General features: G+C 28.8%; 1 protein-coding gene across 1 annotated transcript in view; it reads right to left on the reverse strand.

The window, feature by feature from the left end:
* Nucleotides 1-17,608, reverse strand: part of LOC100166923 (kelch-like protein 3) — a 37,872-nt gene extending 20,264 nt beyond the window's left edge. The window contains exons 1-9 of the mRNA XM_029486322.1: nt 17,201-17,608; nt 16,181-16,267; nt 13,707-13,935; nt 13,190-13,365; nt 11,723-11,816; nt 10,819-10,975; nt 8,698-8,801; nt 6,639-6,706; nt 2,012-2,105 (exon numbers count right to left, since the gene is read on the reverse strand). Of these exons, the coding sequence (XP_029342182.1) occupies nt 2,012-2,105; nt 6,639-6,706; nt 8,698-8,801; nt 10,819-10,975; nt 11,723-11,816; nt 13,190-13,365; nt 13,707-13,935; nt 16,181-16,266 (1,008 nt within the window). The 5' untranslated portion in view covers nt 16,267; nt 17,201-17,608. The remainder of the gene's footprint in view (nt 1-2,011; nt 2,106-6,638; nt 6,707-8,697; nt 8,802-10,818; nt 10,976-11,722; nt 11,817-13,189; nt 13,366-13,706; nt 13,936-16,180; nt 16,268-17,200) is intronic.
* Between the last annotated feature and the right edge of the window lie 1,035 nt (nt 17,609-18,643).

Here is an 18,643-nt window from a genome sequence, read left to right on the forward strand (position 1 = left end):
AAGAATGATTGGAGGGAACCAACGGATTGTGCAAGGCGAAGCAAGCGACAATATATTGGAGGGACAAAAAGCAATGGTTCGAGTATTTAACCGCAAACACATTCCAGGTGTTACCCTGGACTTGGGCGAAATGGTAGTAATGCTGAAGGCACCAACCACAGGACAGCCTACCAAACTGCAAGCAAAATACAGAGAGAAGCCATTGCAAGTCATACAAAAGTTACCAGGGGATACGTATCGAGTGGCCGAGGTAACTCCTGAAGGCCAAACCTCATATGCTACCACAGCGCATATTTCACAACTCAAATCCTGGAAGATCCTTGATCAAGAAGATGAGACAGATGAATTAAGCGTTATAGACAGCTTCGAGGGGACTCCTACTGGTGATGGTGAAGCAGGGGAGAGACCAACCATCAACGACCAAGAAGACAGTAAGATACCAGAACCAATAACGCCAGCAACAAAGAATCTAGTTGTGGTTAGGGGCCAGCGGGAGAGAAAGGCACCGGGGTACTTGAGAGATTATGTAGCTAAGTAAAATGTTAACACTACTAAGTTAACAATAGACAGTTTTGTAGTCTGACTAACGGCTACTATATTTTGTATTAATTATTTTGTTTTTTTTTGTGTATTGTTTTGTATAATTATTTTGTGTAAATTCTAAATACCAGCATTGTTAAAATTGTATTGTAACTTAAGGCCCGAGGGCGGCCCTTACATCAGGAAGGCCGAATGTTGGCAACACTGGGTCCTGATGCAACTGTAGGGAGGACATGGTGGTCCTAGTGTTTTTAGTCTGCCCGTTGCGACCTACGCCTCAGGTCTGCTGTGTGCGACCTATGTGTTTTTCCTATTTTTCTTTTGCGTTTGTCGTTTACATTAAAGATTACCTAGTCCGTAAATATAAAGTCGAATTTGTTTATTTATTTTATCCTGACATCATAGTCCTTTCGTTGGATAGTAGCCTAGATATTAATTCGCTAACAAGGTGTTGCCAGTTTTGATATTAGAATGAATTGACCTATTATGAAACTCTTAAGTAACAACATTATCTGTGTTCTCTAGTTGGTGTTTTACAATATTTTAAGTTTTAAGTGAGTTATGTAAAACATTAATATTTTAAAATGCTAATAATTAACGAGAGTCACGTCATCTTAAGAGGATGTCAGCGCACTATTTGTTTTCTCTCTCTCTAGCCCACGCGCAACATAAACAAAACTAATTATGCAAAATCATTTTTTCTATGTTTTTAAGTAATCTTAGAGTAAAATCAAACATCGAAAAAAGATAGAGAATAATATTTTAGAGGGAATGACATATCGATTTTATATTTTATTGTTATTTGACTTTGTATTCAACTGTCAAAATAAAGAAATAAATGTAGTAAATTTAAATGATGTTTAAATTATTTTGAAACAATATTTAGACAAATCGATAAGTCATTCCCTCAAAAATATTATTTTCTATCTTTTTTGTAATGGGTGGTTTTACTCTAAGATAACTTAAAAACATAGAAAAAACAATTCTGCGCAAATGCGTTTTGTCTATGTTGCGCATGGGTCAGTGAAAGAAAACAAATATTGCGCGGACATCCTATTAATAAAAACTAAGGAGTTATCTTCTATAATAAAAAAAATAATATTTTAAAATAGTTTTGGTTATTTTATTATAATTGAAAAATCTTTGTGGATACTTGCCATTTTTACGTCGGTAGCCAGGTAAGTATATGAAGTATATTATTATATTTTAATAGGTATACACAAAATTAATACGTCATTGACTATTGACAGAGATAGGTTCGCTCGGCAGTCTATACACCACTAATGAGGGTTATAGCAGAGGGTTATTTACTTTCCGACTTTTTAGCCTACCTAGTTAGAATAATAACTAAGTATCTTATATTATAATATGATACACCATTGCAGTTGAAACGGCATCATAAATAAAATTTAGGTAACGGGGTAGGGAAGTACTATTGAAAACTATTATTATTTTCTTTAAATATACCTACTTGTAATTCTTCAGCACATAAATCATCGCTTTTAATTAATTCCATCATCTGTTCAAATTTTAATGACATAAATTCTGGTGAATCTATAAAAATCCTAAATAAAGGGTATTGTTATTAAGAAAATATAATTTATACAGGTAAATGGTTGATAAAATTGGGATCGCCGTTTTCGACCAAAATCCTTCCCTTTTCAACCAAACTAAAAAGTTAAATATTTACTTTCTATTATAGGTACATCCGAAAATGATTGAAAATATAATAGTGGTATAAAATATGTATAGTTAATTTAAAAATATAAATGATATTATGTAGTTTTTGTCAATAACTATTTTTCAATACCTTCTAGCATGCTCATATTTTGTCCATTTAGGTATTTTATGCTAAACATAAATATTGAGTGTACCAGGAATAATATAACAAAATCAGATAAGTTGATGTCGCTCTGCTGTACAGTAGATTACAAGTGGGTCATTGTATAATGGATTATATTAGACTTGAATTCAATGATATAATATCATTGTATAAGAAAAACGATTCTGAGCGGAGACGGTTTGTCAGTGTGGATATTTTATATTATTATTATTTATTTTATCATGTAAGTTGAATTAATATTATAATATTATAATTTTTTATTCGTTTCTATGGTGATAAACAAAGCGTTAGAAATTAAAATCCCATTTTTACCGTTTTTTTGTAATTTTTCGTTGGTGTTTCACATGCCATTAAATAACTATTGAGAAAATCGAAAAATGACTTCTCTACAGGGGCGAGCTCACGGGGGGGTCTTGGGATTCAACGCCCTCCCCCCCATTGACCGTATTATTTTTATTTTTTATTATATTACAAATAATGCATCTTTATAATGTACTTGTCGAATTATATTATCATAAAATTTCCCAATTCGTATTTTATCGTTAAATGCTTCCAACTTCGAATATGTAGTTACACAGTACACTGCCCCGCAGTTGCCGATACTTTTAATATACTTTTAATTGGTACTAAAAATATAAATTTGTTTTTTAGGCTTTCAGTGTTTATTTTCTGGAACTTATTCAGAAAACTTTGATGAACTTGTTGAATTTTACCTCGATAACGACAAGCTAACAGTTAAAAGCTTAAAGCTAAACTATATATATATACCAAACTTAATAAGCATGTAAAATATCCAAAAAATTGTTTAGAAGCGTTGAGACTAGTGATGGGCTGTGGGTAAATACTCAACGGGTAAGAAATATATTTTGGGTAAATACCGGGTATTTATACCCACGTCATATTTATCTTTGAAAAATTGGGTATTTTTTTTTTTTAAATATGGCTATACTATTTTATCTTAAATCGTGGTTTATATATTATAACCGTCTAATGTCCGCGAAATGTAGAATATAGAATATAGATTTTCATTATTCAATTAATATTTTTGTTTTTTTAAAAAAAATTATTTTATATTTTCTTTTAGATAATATAACAACAGTAAGCTTATGAAAATTTTATTTTTTCTAGTTTAAAAAAAAATCGGTTTTCTGTAAAATCGGTTTACTGACGATAGTTGAACGTGACAACGTGTTAAGAAAATACTGAAGGAATGGTAGCATTTTTCAAAAGAAAATTTTAATTTCATTTGTTTAATAGATTTGTATGTATATAGAGAAGGAGGTAAATGGAAATCACAATGGAATTGATCAAGTTACATTTATTTGTACGCATAAATACAATAAATTATGTCAATTTTTTTCTTTTTTACAATTTAATAGTTTTTACGAGTATGAATGTGCGTTGAGCAATTGTTTTACAACTTTTAAACATGTGTGATATTTAACTTCTTACAATTTGTGTTATTCTGTTGAGAATAGGACTATGATAGGAAAAGTAGGAAATGAAAGGGAGTGTTTTGAGAGAATATAATGAGAATATTTGAATGTGTTTTAGAGAATATTAGTATCATATTTTGGGTATTTTAATACCGAAGAGAATATAAATCCGGTAATAAGAATCGGCCGACGACGACCGTGTGTGTTGGCAGCACACCGTACGAATTGCCACCCCACTCCGCCCGACGGTCGCCTCTACGCGCGTGACGACCGATGTTGGGTAGCCTACGCCATGATATAATAAATATTATATCATGGCCTACGCGAATGGAACGCCTCACAGCGAGGTAACGACGCATGAGTCATGTTTTTTCGTGCGTGCAGCCGGCTCCATCAAATATTATAAGACGTTGTCACGTCAAAATATTTTGTTTTTATTAATAATAATATGATATTTTGAAAAAAATATGTAGCCAACTTTCCACTTAAAATGTATTTAATTAAATATGGGTATTTTGGCTTGGATCATCACACTTTTAACATTTGTACGTTGATGAAAAAAATTTTATTGAATATTTTTTGTTTGAAGTAATTACCCAAATTACCGGGTATTTATTTTAAATATCGGGTAAATAACTATGGAATTTACCAAAAATATATTTACCCATCACTAGTTGAGACAGTGTGATAAAGAAATATTTCCCAATATACATTTTCTATTAAAAATACTATGCACTTTACCTGTTTCAACATCCAACCCCGAGAGAACTTTTTCTTGTCTCAAAAGATTGAAATCTTATCTACGAAACACAATGAGGTATTTTCTGGATATTAAAATAAAAATTTATATCAATTTTTTTAACATATTTTTGGTTTTAGACTCGACTTAATGGCTTAGCTATGTTAGCTGTTCTTAAAGAAATTCCATTAACAGCAGAAGAGGTTTAAATAAATTGAGCAAAAAATCAAGAAAACTAGATTTTGTTCTTTAATTTTTGAATGTATATTGTATATTAGTATAAATATAAATATTTAAATCTATAAATTGAATTTTTTGTTGGTTAAAAAAAAATGGTCGTCAGGTAAAAGACTAACTCCATCAATTTTACTTGAAAACCGCCCCCCCCCCCCCCCCGCCACATTCATTTTCTGAGCACGCCCCTGACTCTCTAAAGTACCATCTTGATCCAATTTGCTAATAGATAAGATACTATATATTGAAATCGAAGCACTCCTTCTGGTAGAAATTTTGTATACAGGATATTAAAAAAAAAAAAAAAAAAAAAAAAAAAAAACCACCATTGTAAAACCAATGGCTTCCTCGCTCCGCTCAGAATCTAAAGTTATGACAAAATTTACAAAAAAAAATATTTTGAAAAAAGTTATTAGGTACGTTCCAAATTAACTTACTCAAAAAAATATTGATATTTTAAAAAATAAACTACTTGACTTAGATAAATGTTTCACCGTTAAAATTATTCTTATAGTCAGATTTATAAATTGGCTATTTTGAATTTTTCCAAAAAACTTTAATTTTCGGTACTTATTAAAAATAAAAATAATTTTTTTATATTAGATATACGTGTAACGTACGTGACTATAAAGTATAAATGATATATAAATAAAAATTTAAAAATATTGATTAGAACAAAAGTTATTTCATCTGTCAGGTTTTCCTGTTACACTCTGTATAGAAAATCATTACAAAATATATATTGTATCTATTTATGTATCTAATTAGTATTACCACCATTGTTTAAATATAAAAAAAATAATTAATGAGAAAAATTATATAGATTCTAAATTCTAATACATTTCTAAATGTATAACATAAAGTAAATATTCTTTTTGATTTGGCCGAAAAGTGAATCACCCGAAAAGGGAAAAGTACAATTTTGTTCAAATAGGGTATTGCCCAATAAAATATATCACCTACATGTTATTAGTTATTACATATTATAGTTTTTTTTTAATCAATTATTGTATCAGTTGATTTAGTGATGCGGAAAACAGATTGGAATATTACAATAATATGTTGACATGATATTTTCTTAACATTGAAAGTTTTCTCGAATTTTCAATTTTTAGTTTTTAATTCATATTACTTATTTTATTAAAAATAATAATTTAATATTACATGTAGTCCGTGTAGCTAATATTTTATACAAATATTAGTTATATATTAATATACTGAAGTTATATCTTATATTTGTATGTATAAGCATTAAAACAATAATTAACATGTTCATTCCCTGATCGAATTTTTTAATTATACTATTTACAAAAGAGTAACATTTTAATTTAAATTTAACGAGTAATATATATGTACTTCAGTCCGCAGATACAATTTACATAATTTCAGATGTCTTACAAACATACCTACATCATAAATGATAGACTAATATAAATAATATAATACATTTCAGGATATTCATACTCGTTCAAGAGATCCAAATTAATGTTTTTTATTTTAATATTAGAGTGAATTGACTAATATCAAGTTCAAAAGTTAGGTTTGATTAAAGACCGTTTCACCCTTGTATAGTTATACATGTCTATAGGACATTAGGAAAAAAAACTCGATCAGAATCTATTTTATGTATGAATATTGGATATTAAACAAATGTTTGACAACAATGTTTTCTTCTTATTATGAAATTAAAAACTACTATGATATAATAATACATTATATTATAATGTAATATACGATATTATGCCACATCCATAGACGGTGGGTACGATAATGGCACAAAATGCCATAAATAGAAAATGTTGTTTTGTAAATATTTTAAAATATAATTTTAAAGTAAATGACTTACTTAAAATTGTTGTGAGATGAAATGTTAACTTTAAAAGCTTCAATTCCTAGATTATTAGACTGTGATTTCTGAAAATAAAAATAAAATTTGAATTAAATAAAATATAATGATTGGAATAGATTAAAACAATATAAAAATTATAATTTTTAATTGTGTTATTTTATTTTGGTTGATATCACTTTAATACAATTACAAACAACTAACAAAACACTGACTCGTTAGTAGTTAACCACATTTATTATTTCAAAACAATTATTACGACTTTATAGTACCAATAGGTAGAGTGGACATTTTTCTGGGACATCAATATTTAAAAAAAAAAATAAGGTTGATATTGAGTACCTACCTATACCTACCTACACAGTCCTTTATTTTGAAAATTATTATTATAAAATAGTATATTGTGCGGCAAGGGCGGGAAATGGCCTTCCCGCGCGAGCCACACATACTATTTTTTTGCACGCCCCTGCGTTCATGGAAAAGGTTATGCAGGGATCTATGCAACAATTATAGACTATTCTACAAAATATGTTTAAATGTTAATGCGTCATGCAAGGAGGTTATACTATAAATTTAAGATGTAACCAAAAGTTTATGTTTTGGAAGGACCGTGGTAGGTATACATTTAAGTTTCTGGTTGTTCAGGGGATGCGCGCCCGGCGGCCGGCACTTTTGGGGATTTCCTCTTTTCCGTCCGCTGGACGGAAAAAGGTTGCTTTCGAACGCTTCAAACGTGGTCGAAAACCAAACTTTCGGTGCAGGCGTGACAAAAAAATAGTTTCCTTGTAACTGAAATATTTTTTTTTTTATTACAAATATAACAACTGAGAGACATATATTTTGTATAAATATTTGATATTTGATACCGCTTACCGTTTTATTAGTTGAATATTAATATTGAAACTGATAAAATGTAATATTTACAAATTTTATCACTATATGAATTTGGGCATTTTTAATTATTTATAATTATGTACAGACACAGCACCACATGACTAGATTTAGGAATGTGGAGGCCCTGTGCCTATACTTAGTAATGCCTGTTACCTGTTTAATTTAGATTTTAGATATATTTAGGTTATAGGTACTTGTATTTAAAAATAAATAATATAATACAGTAAAATTATTTAATTATATTATGTTATATTAATTAGATTATACTAATAAACTTAGAATTAATGTCATAATAAGATGCATTATGCAAATGCACTTAAATAATGTTATTCATCATTTTTAAAATTTTTGATATTTCACTGTCATACATTTTTAAACCACTTGAGAAAAATCTTTTCAATACTTAAAAGAGCATGGCCTGACAGTTGCAGTGACATATTTAGGTTTTTGTCATGGGGGGGGGGGGGGTATGATTTTAGTAGTTCAGTAGCCCCACATTTAAAGGTAGAGGCTTTAAGTTATGATTCCGAAAAATTTTACATATTATGTACAGCCTATGGAGGGGGGGTTGATCCCCTTGACCACCACCCCCCCGGAAATACGCACTGCAAAGTTTTTATCAATTTCATTTTTTTAAATCGTCGTTTCCACTTTAGTTGGACACCGCATCAAGACTAAATACATATGCAACACTATTTCTATGTTAGAAAAATACACTATAAATTATTTTCGTTAATAATCATGTACCAGGTACCTATACAAATGTTTTGGTGTACCTATAGGAAATTTTGAGTATCTACGATTATTTTTTTTTGAGTACCTATATCTCTATTATATATTATAATAATATATACTATCCAACACAAAAATTTTTCAATTCGAACCAGTAGTTCTTGAGATTAGCGCGTTCAATCAACCAAATTTTTCAGCTTTATAATATTAGTACAGATAATTAACCATTAATACCTAGTAGGAATTAGATAATTTTTCATTTTATTCGTTTTTACGGTGATAAACAAAGCGTTACGCAAAATCTGTTAGAAAATGAAAATATCTGAAGGTACCCAGGCCAAAAACATATTTATGTTGAAAACATGTTTTTTAAATGAATTAATGATATTAAATATATTTAATAAATATTTAACAGAAGGTTTTTATATTTTACCTCGTTGAATTTTCGACGTGTATTATTGCAAGTGAACACTGAATCATTATCCATTGTCTTTATATTCCGGTGGATCTTATAGGCATGCAATAAATAACGCATACCTAAAGATATAAATATTTTTAAATATAAATTTAAAAAATAAACAACCGATAGAGGTTGCAGTGCACATGCACCAGTCATAGACGCAGAACTTTAGGATGTAGAATATGTTTTGAGAAAGAAAATTTTACATATTCTAGGCAGGGAATGGTTGATGATGGGTTGATATAGTACAAATATGTATAAATAATATGTATCAAAATGATAATATGTATCAATATTTTATATATATAAATATTTTAAGCTAACATATTTTAATTATGGATCTTCAAAATATTTAAACTTTTCAGATACATGCAAAATTCACGCAAATTGCCAAGCCTGGATTAAGGGGGGCAGGGGGGGCCATGGCCCCCGGGCCTCGAAGTTAGAATTTATTTAGGGGCCTCTGATTTCTCCATTCCTTTTTTCGTTATATGCTATATAACGCTGCATAAATCACAAAAAAAAAAAAATCGACGATTTACCTAGGAAAAAAGCTTGTAAATTATAATTTATAAATAAAGTGATACATTATTCATTATTTTTTGCTATATACCTAATATCTATATATTATATTTATTAGAACATGTACCTAATATTAAATAATATACAATGTGTTCCAGGGTGAAGTGACCGACTAACGTCATATGAAAGTATACCAAAAATGATGAAGAAATACTCTTTAGAGATTGAATTTAACTTTTTTATTTTTTTTAGTTATGGGCAATTAACTTTTTTCTCATCAAAACCATGCGTATCACGCATTTGTTTATGTATCTTCAAAACTTTTTAATATTTTGACTTATATTTATTTTTATTTTAAAGGTATTTATTTGTCCTAAACGAATAACCGTAGACACTTGCGTTTTATATCATATGTTTATTTTATGAATTCAATATATTTTGACTTGTTTTTATCTGTTTACAGGCAATTTAAATATTAAATGTTGAAGGGGGACGTTAGTAAAATGCTGTCCCCGGCCACTTAATGTCTAAATGCACCACTGTAAATATTACAAAGTACAATTACATCAACTGACATACCTACGAAATTAAACCAAAAATGTGCTAATTATTTTTATTAAATTAAAAAAAGAGAAAAGAGTTGGCAAAAATGAGTATTTTTAGAAGGAAATTGTGCATTATTCCAAATAATTTATGAATATAAAACTATGAGATTTGGTTTTTTTTGTACTGTGACAACTAAAATTTACCGAATATTATAAAATCAAACGATTGACGACCAATTAACCGACTCAATCCTAGGGAAACTAAAATTGTGACGATTAACAGGAATATATTATGAAAACCAAACTTTCAAGGTATTCTAGTTATTATTCAGTATAATTAAGTAGAATAATACAAAAAAACAAAAAACCCAAACTAAGTAATATTATTTGGAATAATACACGATTTCTTTTTAAAAATGCTAATTTTTGCCAACTTTTTTCTAATTTTTTAATTTAATAAAAATAATTGGTGCATTTCTAGTTCAATTGCGTATATCGAAGTGTTGATAGGACAATTAAATAGCTTTAAAATAAAAAAAATTATATTAAAATGTTGAACATTTTTGAAGATACATAAACAAATGCATGATATGTATGGTTTTGATAAAAAAGTTAATTGCCCATAACTTAAAAAATTAAAAAATTTAGACCCAATCTTCATAATTTTTGGTATACTTTCATATGACGTCAACTGGTCATTTCACCCTGGAACACATTATATACATTAATATTTTTTTTTTCGTAAAGGGGCCTCATTTAAAACTTTGGCCCCTGGGCCTCAAAATGTCTTAATCCGGGCTTGTATTGGGTGTTATCACATATCAGTATGCCTATACATTTTTCCAATAACCTTTTGACAATGGTGTTATAACTTATATTATAAATTTACTTGCGTTTATGATTTTTGAAATATTTGAAGGTAGTGTGATTTAAACCTTTTTTGGTTGTTAATTATTTTTTACTGAGGAACTCAATATTCTAAGTCAAAATATAAAAATGTTATTACGTAGTATATGATTGTATTTACATGTATTATCAGATTGAATGAGATCCTCTTCTTGAACAGTACTATCCAAATAATCAACTGACATTAGACTAAACCGAATGGACTTAATTAACTCTGGCAAGTATTTTAAACGTTCTTTTAGATCGTGTTTCAACCACATCATTGTAGATTCATAAACCTTGAAAATAATATTTAAAAATAAAACAATGTGGAAAGTATAAAATAGCATTTAACATTTTGTAAAAAAACATAAAATATTTATTTATCGAGACAAATAAATAATAATTGAATGTTTTAGAGGATGTTAGCGCCCTATTTGTTTTCTCTCTGTGTACCTATTCAGAATAACTGAATAGTATAATTATAAAGTGACGAGTAAAAATTAGATATTTCATAAATTACAATTCAATAAAGCGCTTGTGCCCCACATTATATCTATAGTTTTATTACAATGAATGCAAGGTATAAACAGATAATATGTAGGTAAGTAACAAAATAGTGTAAGTAATGTCGGGTTTCATAAAAAATGAATTAATTTAAAGATTCACTAAAATATAATGAACCAATCAAGGGCCACTAAATCATGTTTAGGGGACCATCAGCCCACTATTAATTGTTCATGTAACCTATCATAAGTAAACAGTTTGAAATGTAAATTGTATATAAATAAATAAATTGAAAAACAAAGTGGGTGTTGCTCAGCTATACATTAGGTCTCACCTAAAATTGACCTCAATGACAAAAAATCATTGTGTACGAAAAACGATTCTGAGTGAGATGGACAGCCAATATTACAAAGTATATTTTATGATATTGTTACTATTGGAGCAATTATTTTACTATTTAAAGGATGCGCACTATTTGTTTTCTCTCTCTAAATTCTCTAAAATTTTTCTGATATAAAAATTTAAGTAAATTTGCATACCTCTTCTTCTTCTGCACACAAGTCATCACTCTGAATAAGTTCCATCATCAGTTCAAACGAAAATGATAAAAATGTATTTGATTTAACAATATCCCTAGATAATAGAATGTAATCCAAAAATTAATAAGAATGCTGATTGAAGTAGTTATGTTGAATAAAGACACCAGGCGTGGGCACATGGTGTTTAGGGGGTCATAGTGGGCATGGCTCCCCCTATAGAGCTTATAAACTCAGGGGCGTCATTTCAGTTTTTTTTCTGGGTGTGCAAACTTTTAGGCAGGCCAATTTTGACATTGCACCAGGCCATTAAAAAAAACATATATTTATATATATATAAATGTAGGAAACCTATGCAAACCTATGTAAATATTCTTTCCTTCCCTTTTATAATTCTAATTGAAACTCATAACGACTAATGCAACTTTTAAATAGCTAGCAATTCAAAGAATTAAAAGCTTATAAGCAGTTAAAGCAACCAGCTAATGTCATTACTGTACATATACAAAAACTTAAAAAATATATATTTTATATTACCTATATATGAAAACATGTATATTAAGTTAATTATGACGGCGCATTGGAGTATTAATGGCAGGCCAATTGTTAACATTTTTTAAGTTAGTGGTGCCATTGCACACCCTGCCCCCCCCCCCAAATGACGCCCCTGTATAAACTACCTATAAATAATAATGACTTGTTGGTCTTGTAAATTATGGTATCACATTAAGCGGTCAGTGGTCACACTGATTGACTGACATCTTTCAATTTTTCTGATAATGATGTCGGTATAGGCCTAAGTGGGTAAATAGTTAAAAGTAGAATTTTAAATTTTTGGACCAAAAGGATGTTCCCTTCCCTTTATGGAAGACATATCATATCTGCTAGGTACTGAAAATATACAGTGTGGTAGTGTGGTCTGTGACATAAGTTGATATAGATTTAAGTTACTTAGGTAATAGGTATTATATTTTAGTTTTAAACAAATTGATTAAAACATAAGGTTTAGAAGTACCTATATTATAATAATTATATACTTAATATTAGTACCAAGACAGTAAGAAAACAAAATTGTCTTTGAATAAAATATGTAATAAGACTAATATCAACAATGTTCGTTAATTATTCAATTATTATAGGTGCCTGAAAAGTGAAATTCTGTAACCATACTGTAAACTCCCGTTAACTGGGGGTGATAGCGTCTATGCAGTCGGGTAGCTCAGTGTTAGAGCAATCGCCCGACAAGCGAGAGACTCGGGTTCGATTCCCGGTCCGGCGGTTGGATTTTTGACATTATTTCCCCTGGAGAAGTTAACAATACATACTATACTTTTATATCATGTGTTATGTTACACATTGTAACAAAATATATTATTAGGTTTAAAAGTAAAATAAAATCAACACAAAATATACACTTTTAATCATAGTAACTTAAAATGATTAATAAAATAAGATTAAAAATAAACTTACTTATAATTTTTTAGTATATATGACAAAAATAGTTCATGCAGTTCTCTTATTTTATTTTTATCGGCAACACATTTTATTGTCATATAGTTTTCAATATCAATTGTTTGTTCTATATAATTTAAACATTCCTTTTTCACATCATTGAGCAATAAAAAATTTGATGCCATCAATAAATCCTAATATTAAAATTATAAACATTTTGTTATCTGTACCTATAGGCTGGCTATAAGAACTAAATAGAAATTGTGATGTTTAAAATAAGTTCAATTGCTTGTCGGGGTGCTCCCTCCCGTCAATCAAACCACATAAAATTTACCTATTGTTTAAACTTTAAACTTTAAATGTTAGTTCAATTAAAAAAAAAAAAATAATTGTTTTGTAAAACACATTAGGTAGGTATTAATTACCTATACCTATAATAAACATAATAAATGTATACGTTTTATACAAAATATTTAAAGTAAGTTAGTTGTACAACCAACATAATATATTATTCTAATATTACTACATAAATTACCTGCACGTTAGAATCATTTATTGTTAATTGTGATGTATATAGAAAATCCAATAATAGCTCAAGTGAATTAGGAGTGATCTCTACATTTTTTAACTCCAACAAATTAGTATCTTTGAAATTTCCAGTAAACATTTTATCAAAATAATTACTGTGAGAAGCCAGAATAACTTTGTGAGCTGCTATTTTTTTTTCTCCAACTACAAATGTCACATCGCAAAACTGACTGTTTCTAAAAGTAATTATAATGTGTTAATGAATAGAATATTATATAATAAATACATAGTTACGTACGTAATAATACTATTTAAAACTAATGAATAATGATATACCTATCATAAATTAAAAAAATATGCTGACCATATCTTGGCATATTCAAATCTTATTAAAGACGTCTAGTCAGCAGTTGCACATAATATAGGTAGTATGTTTTTGTGATCAGAGATGTAGTCTCGCGCTAAAGTATTTAGAATTGAAAAGGCGTTTACCCAGGACCACCAATAGGCAATAGCATTATTTTTATAATTTTATTGTTATTTGTTCCATAATAAATTGTGCTATACCGTATTTTGGTGTTTAACTCTATTAAACTATTACTTTTATTCTGTTTTATATTTACAGCATTATATTTCATTTTTAGTACAAATACTAAGGAAATCGATTCATTCGTTTTTAGTTTTTATACAAACGCCTTTTTTCTGTGACTCGTTTTATAATTAACATATTAATTGTTGACTAGATATGTCCCTTAAGGGTGTCGGTGCCAGTATTTCCAATTTTCAAAATTTATATATGCTATTTGAATATTATATTTTATATTTATTTAGATATAATTATCGATACTTATTTACACAAGGTCGATACGGTGTATTATATCAACGAAAATGACGGGTTTTCACGGGAAAAACTCTCACGCCCTACACAATTGTCAGATTTCGTTAATCTTTTTTATCTAAAAGATGAGAAGTTTCTACAGGTCGGATTCAAAGCTCGATTTTTTATTTTACTTTGAATAGTAGTAGAAAAATATGTTTGAAAAAGGACAAATATTATGCATTTTTCAAATGCATATACTAGTTTCTATATTTATAGTTCTCAAAATCGGGCTTTGATCCGACCTACAAAATGTTCTCTACTTTAAGATAAAAAAAAAATTAACGAAATCCGACAATTTTACAGGTCGTGAGAGTATTTCCTGCAGTAAGACATATTTTGTACCAAAAAACGCACCGGCACCGACACCCTTAAGGCTTAAGTCACCGCGTATCATAGTAAAATTAATGAAAACCTACCTATTTTAGCGGAGCTACAGGTGTACCTACACTAAAAAAAGAGAAGTGAGTAAATAACGATACCTACACCATGGCATACCACCTCCGCCCTCCCTAATACACTATTGCAGGCGTGTACCCAGGTTCTTTGTTTGTAGGGGCTTAAACATTTTCTTACTTTCCTTACATACAACTACACAAGTAAACAATTACCTACCACTAATTTTTAAATAATCATTTTTTTTTTTTTTTATTACCACGTACCCATCTACTAACCTCGTTATATTACCTACGTATTTAATATTTATAATTATACCCAAAACCCTTCTGGGTGCGCCACTGCACTACTGTAGTACTGTGTCTTCATAACAACACATTTATAATAATAATATATTATTTAGCTGTACACGTTTATTCTTTATAAAACCTGTATAGTTAATAGGACCATATAAAATTTAGTCGTCCACACAAGCTATATTCATAGGAAACCTATTTAAAGTAATAATGCATTTAATTAACTGTTCTTGTGATTTACGGCGCAATTAAACATTTCAAATATCAAAACCATTGAAAACTGAATTGTGCCGAGTTAAAATGAAATGTATATACATATTAGATTGTAAACAGAAAAATACCCGCATTATACATATATTTTTTTTCAATTCGCAATAAGGTGGGTACTTACAAATTCGAAACTGTAACGCGTTATTCTATAGAAATTACTTTTCAAAAGTAATTTCCATTACATTTCCGTTACTTGGAAATAATTCTAATGAAATTACGTAACGCGTTACAAGCAAAGTAACGCCGTTACAGTAACGCGTTACTTTCGTTACGTTACTACCCAACACTGATTATTTATAAGTTGTAGGTATATTGTCTTCAATAAATAATAATACAACAATTTTTGCAGGTTTTTCTGAAACTGAAAACTACTGAGAAATTCTACAAAGACCTGGGGCTTATAATAATAACTAATAGAATCGATTTCCAAACTATATTGATGTTATATAATATTACATATACATTTTGAAAGTCAATTGTTCACAGAAAAAAACAGGATTGTAATACCAATATAAAATTAGTTTAAAAATAGTTATTGATGAACGCTAATCAAATATGTAGGTAGATATATTATTATTTTTGAAAGGTCATACCTAGTATTATTAGTAGTATTATTAGAACTTGTATAGTTATAATTATTACCTTCGCATGGTATTTAATGCATCATATGATAATGAAAAACGTTTTTCGGCACAAAAATTGGTTTGCATTGGCTCTTGATCAGACATTCTAAAATAAGTAACAGTTTAAAACACATTATACAATTTTCATCCATTATTTTGAAGACTGGGCCATTTAAAACTGAACATTTCCAAAAAAGTAAGTTTTTTTAGTCGGCATTATTCTATTTAATCCTATACGTGTAATTATTAGGATAGGTACAAGTACAATTATTATAAATTATATTATAAATGAGAATCAGTCCTAAAATAAATCTTTATAGGAATATAAATTGTATATAAAGAAAAAAAAACTGAATGTTTATGCGTAGGTATTCTAAAGAGCCTCAGATAGAAGCTATTAAGTGCTGACTCCTATTATAATATATCATCAAACTCGAGTACCTACCTATGCAGAATTTGAGTATAATAATGTTCGTCTGAAATATAAGCAATGTGTGCTATATATGCTATTTTTGACACTCCTGTAACTATTGCAACTGTGGAATGTTCATTAAAATTTTTTTTTAAATCATTCAATTTTTTTAATTATACCAAGTAGGCACCTGCCACCTACCTACAATGTGCGAAGAAAGATAAGTGACATTGAAATTTTATCTATAGGTATTATAAACGTTGAACAATGGATCACGTAAATTGAATTTCTGAAAATTACATAATTAATAATTTTGCAGAAAAAGGCACAAAATCGAAATTTTAATTGAATATTAATAGGTATATTAGGTAATTTATATTAATTAAATAATTATATTTTGTACTTAATTTATTTTTGTGTAAGGTAGGCAACTAAATAAAAGTTTTAAAAACAATTTTGACAGGCTATTAGGTATAGTCGTATAGATTATAAATTATAATTACCGTGATTAATATAGATAATATAGACGCGGCATGCAACTGGGATATTAGGATAACTATAATATAGGGAGCAATGATATTATAATCATATGGTTAAAACTTGTGATTAATTGACGTAGGTACTTACTTGTAAAGCTATGTATAGTACGCACTGATTTGCTTGTGCACAAAATAATAGCTACTAGATAGGTACTTCACGCTTTTACAGAAGTATAGGCACTTCGCTTCCTATAGACTATAGTATGTGACAAAGAAAATATGAATATATAATAACATTAAATTCTTTAGAATAACGTTTTTAGCTGGACGAGCTGTTATTTTTTATTATTGATTATGCACTATGTAGACACGAATCATGAGACTAGTATGGTAGAAATGGTGATGGTTAGCACTAGACAGTACTAGAGTACTACGATAGTCACCGGTTGGTATAAGGAGTGCCGGGCGCCGGCTGATAAGTAGCGCGAGGTGCAAGACAGAGACGTTGTACCAGCTACCAACGACCTACATACTGCCATTATTATCTATCTAGTGATATAGACTATAGAATATACATTTAAACTTAGTATATTATGATGCCATTCATAAGATAAGGATATCTCTACAACCTATTATAATATTTACAAGTGTCACCATAAGAGCATAAAGCACAAGATAAGAATAAAAAACTTCATAATACCTATAATAAACAAACATTATATGCGTTAGTGTCATAAACTCATATTCATACTGTGTAGGTATCTATAAATTTGTATGTTTTCTGTTTAATGTTTATGGCGATTAATATTATCTATTAAGTAATATAATATCATATGTATAGTAGGTAGATATAATATCATTGGATATTGATTATCAATAGTAAAATACTGAAGTAATAATATATTATTAATAATGACTTCAACGAAATACTATATAAACACTTCTTATATAATTTTGAGTTGGTAAAAATAATGTAGGCTAGTGGCTAGTATCGGTATACCTATACAAAATAAAATACATTTTTTCTTATTAACTCATCATATCCTAACTTACGTTAAAAAAATCTTTAATTTTCTTAGGCTTGAAAATAACTGGTTCAATCTTCAATCTATCATCTAAGCCACACTAAACATTCCTTGAATATTAAAAATCAGCCAAGTATTTTTGATTCTATAAGTCTCAGCAATACACACTGCGATTCATTTAACTTAATAGATACTTTTTATTTGAGAAAACACTAAACGTTTTTGAACCTTTTCATTTTAAGTTGTAACTAAACATTTTTGGAAAAAAAACTATATTTATACTATATTTTATCGTAACTTTAAAATTTTTTTTTTTAACGAAAACATACATTTTAAATTTTGTATTCCAATTTCCAAAGCAGAACATAAATTAAAGTATTTCAATCTATTAAAATCAAATTTCAGACAAGTACATAGGCGCAACTAGACTTTTACTTTTGAGGGTGCACAAATTATAAAGAATTCCCAGACCCCCGGACCCATACTCTATATACAGGCTATAACAGAAAGATCGGACAAAAAAAAAAATTACGCTACTTAAACGTATGACAAAAATATTGTGGAAA

Source organism: Acyrthosiphon pisum, chromosome A1, assembly GCF_005508785.2.
Source record: "Acyrthosiphon pisum isolate AL4f chromosome A1, pea_aphid_22Mar2018_4r6ur, whole genome shotgun sequence".
Lineage (NCBI taxonomy): Eukaryota > Metazoa > Arthropoda > Insecta > Hemiptera > Aphididae > Acyrthosiphon > Acyrthosiphon pisum.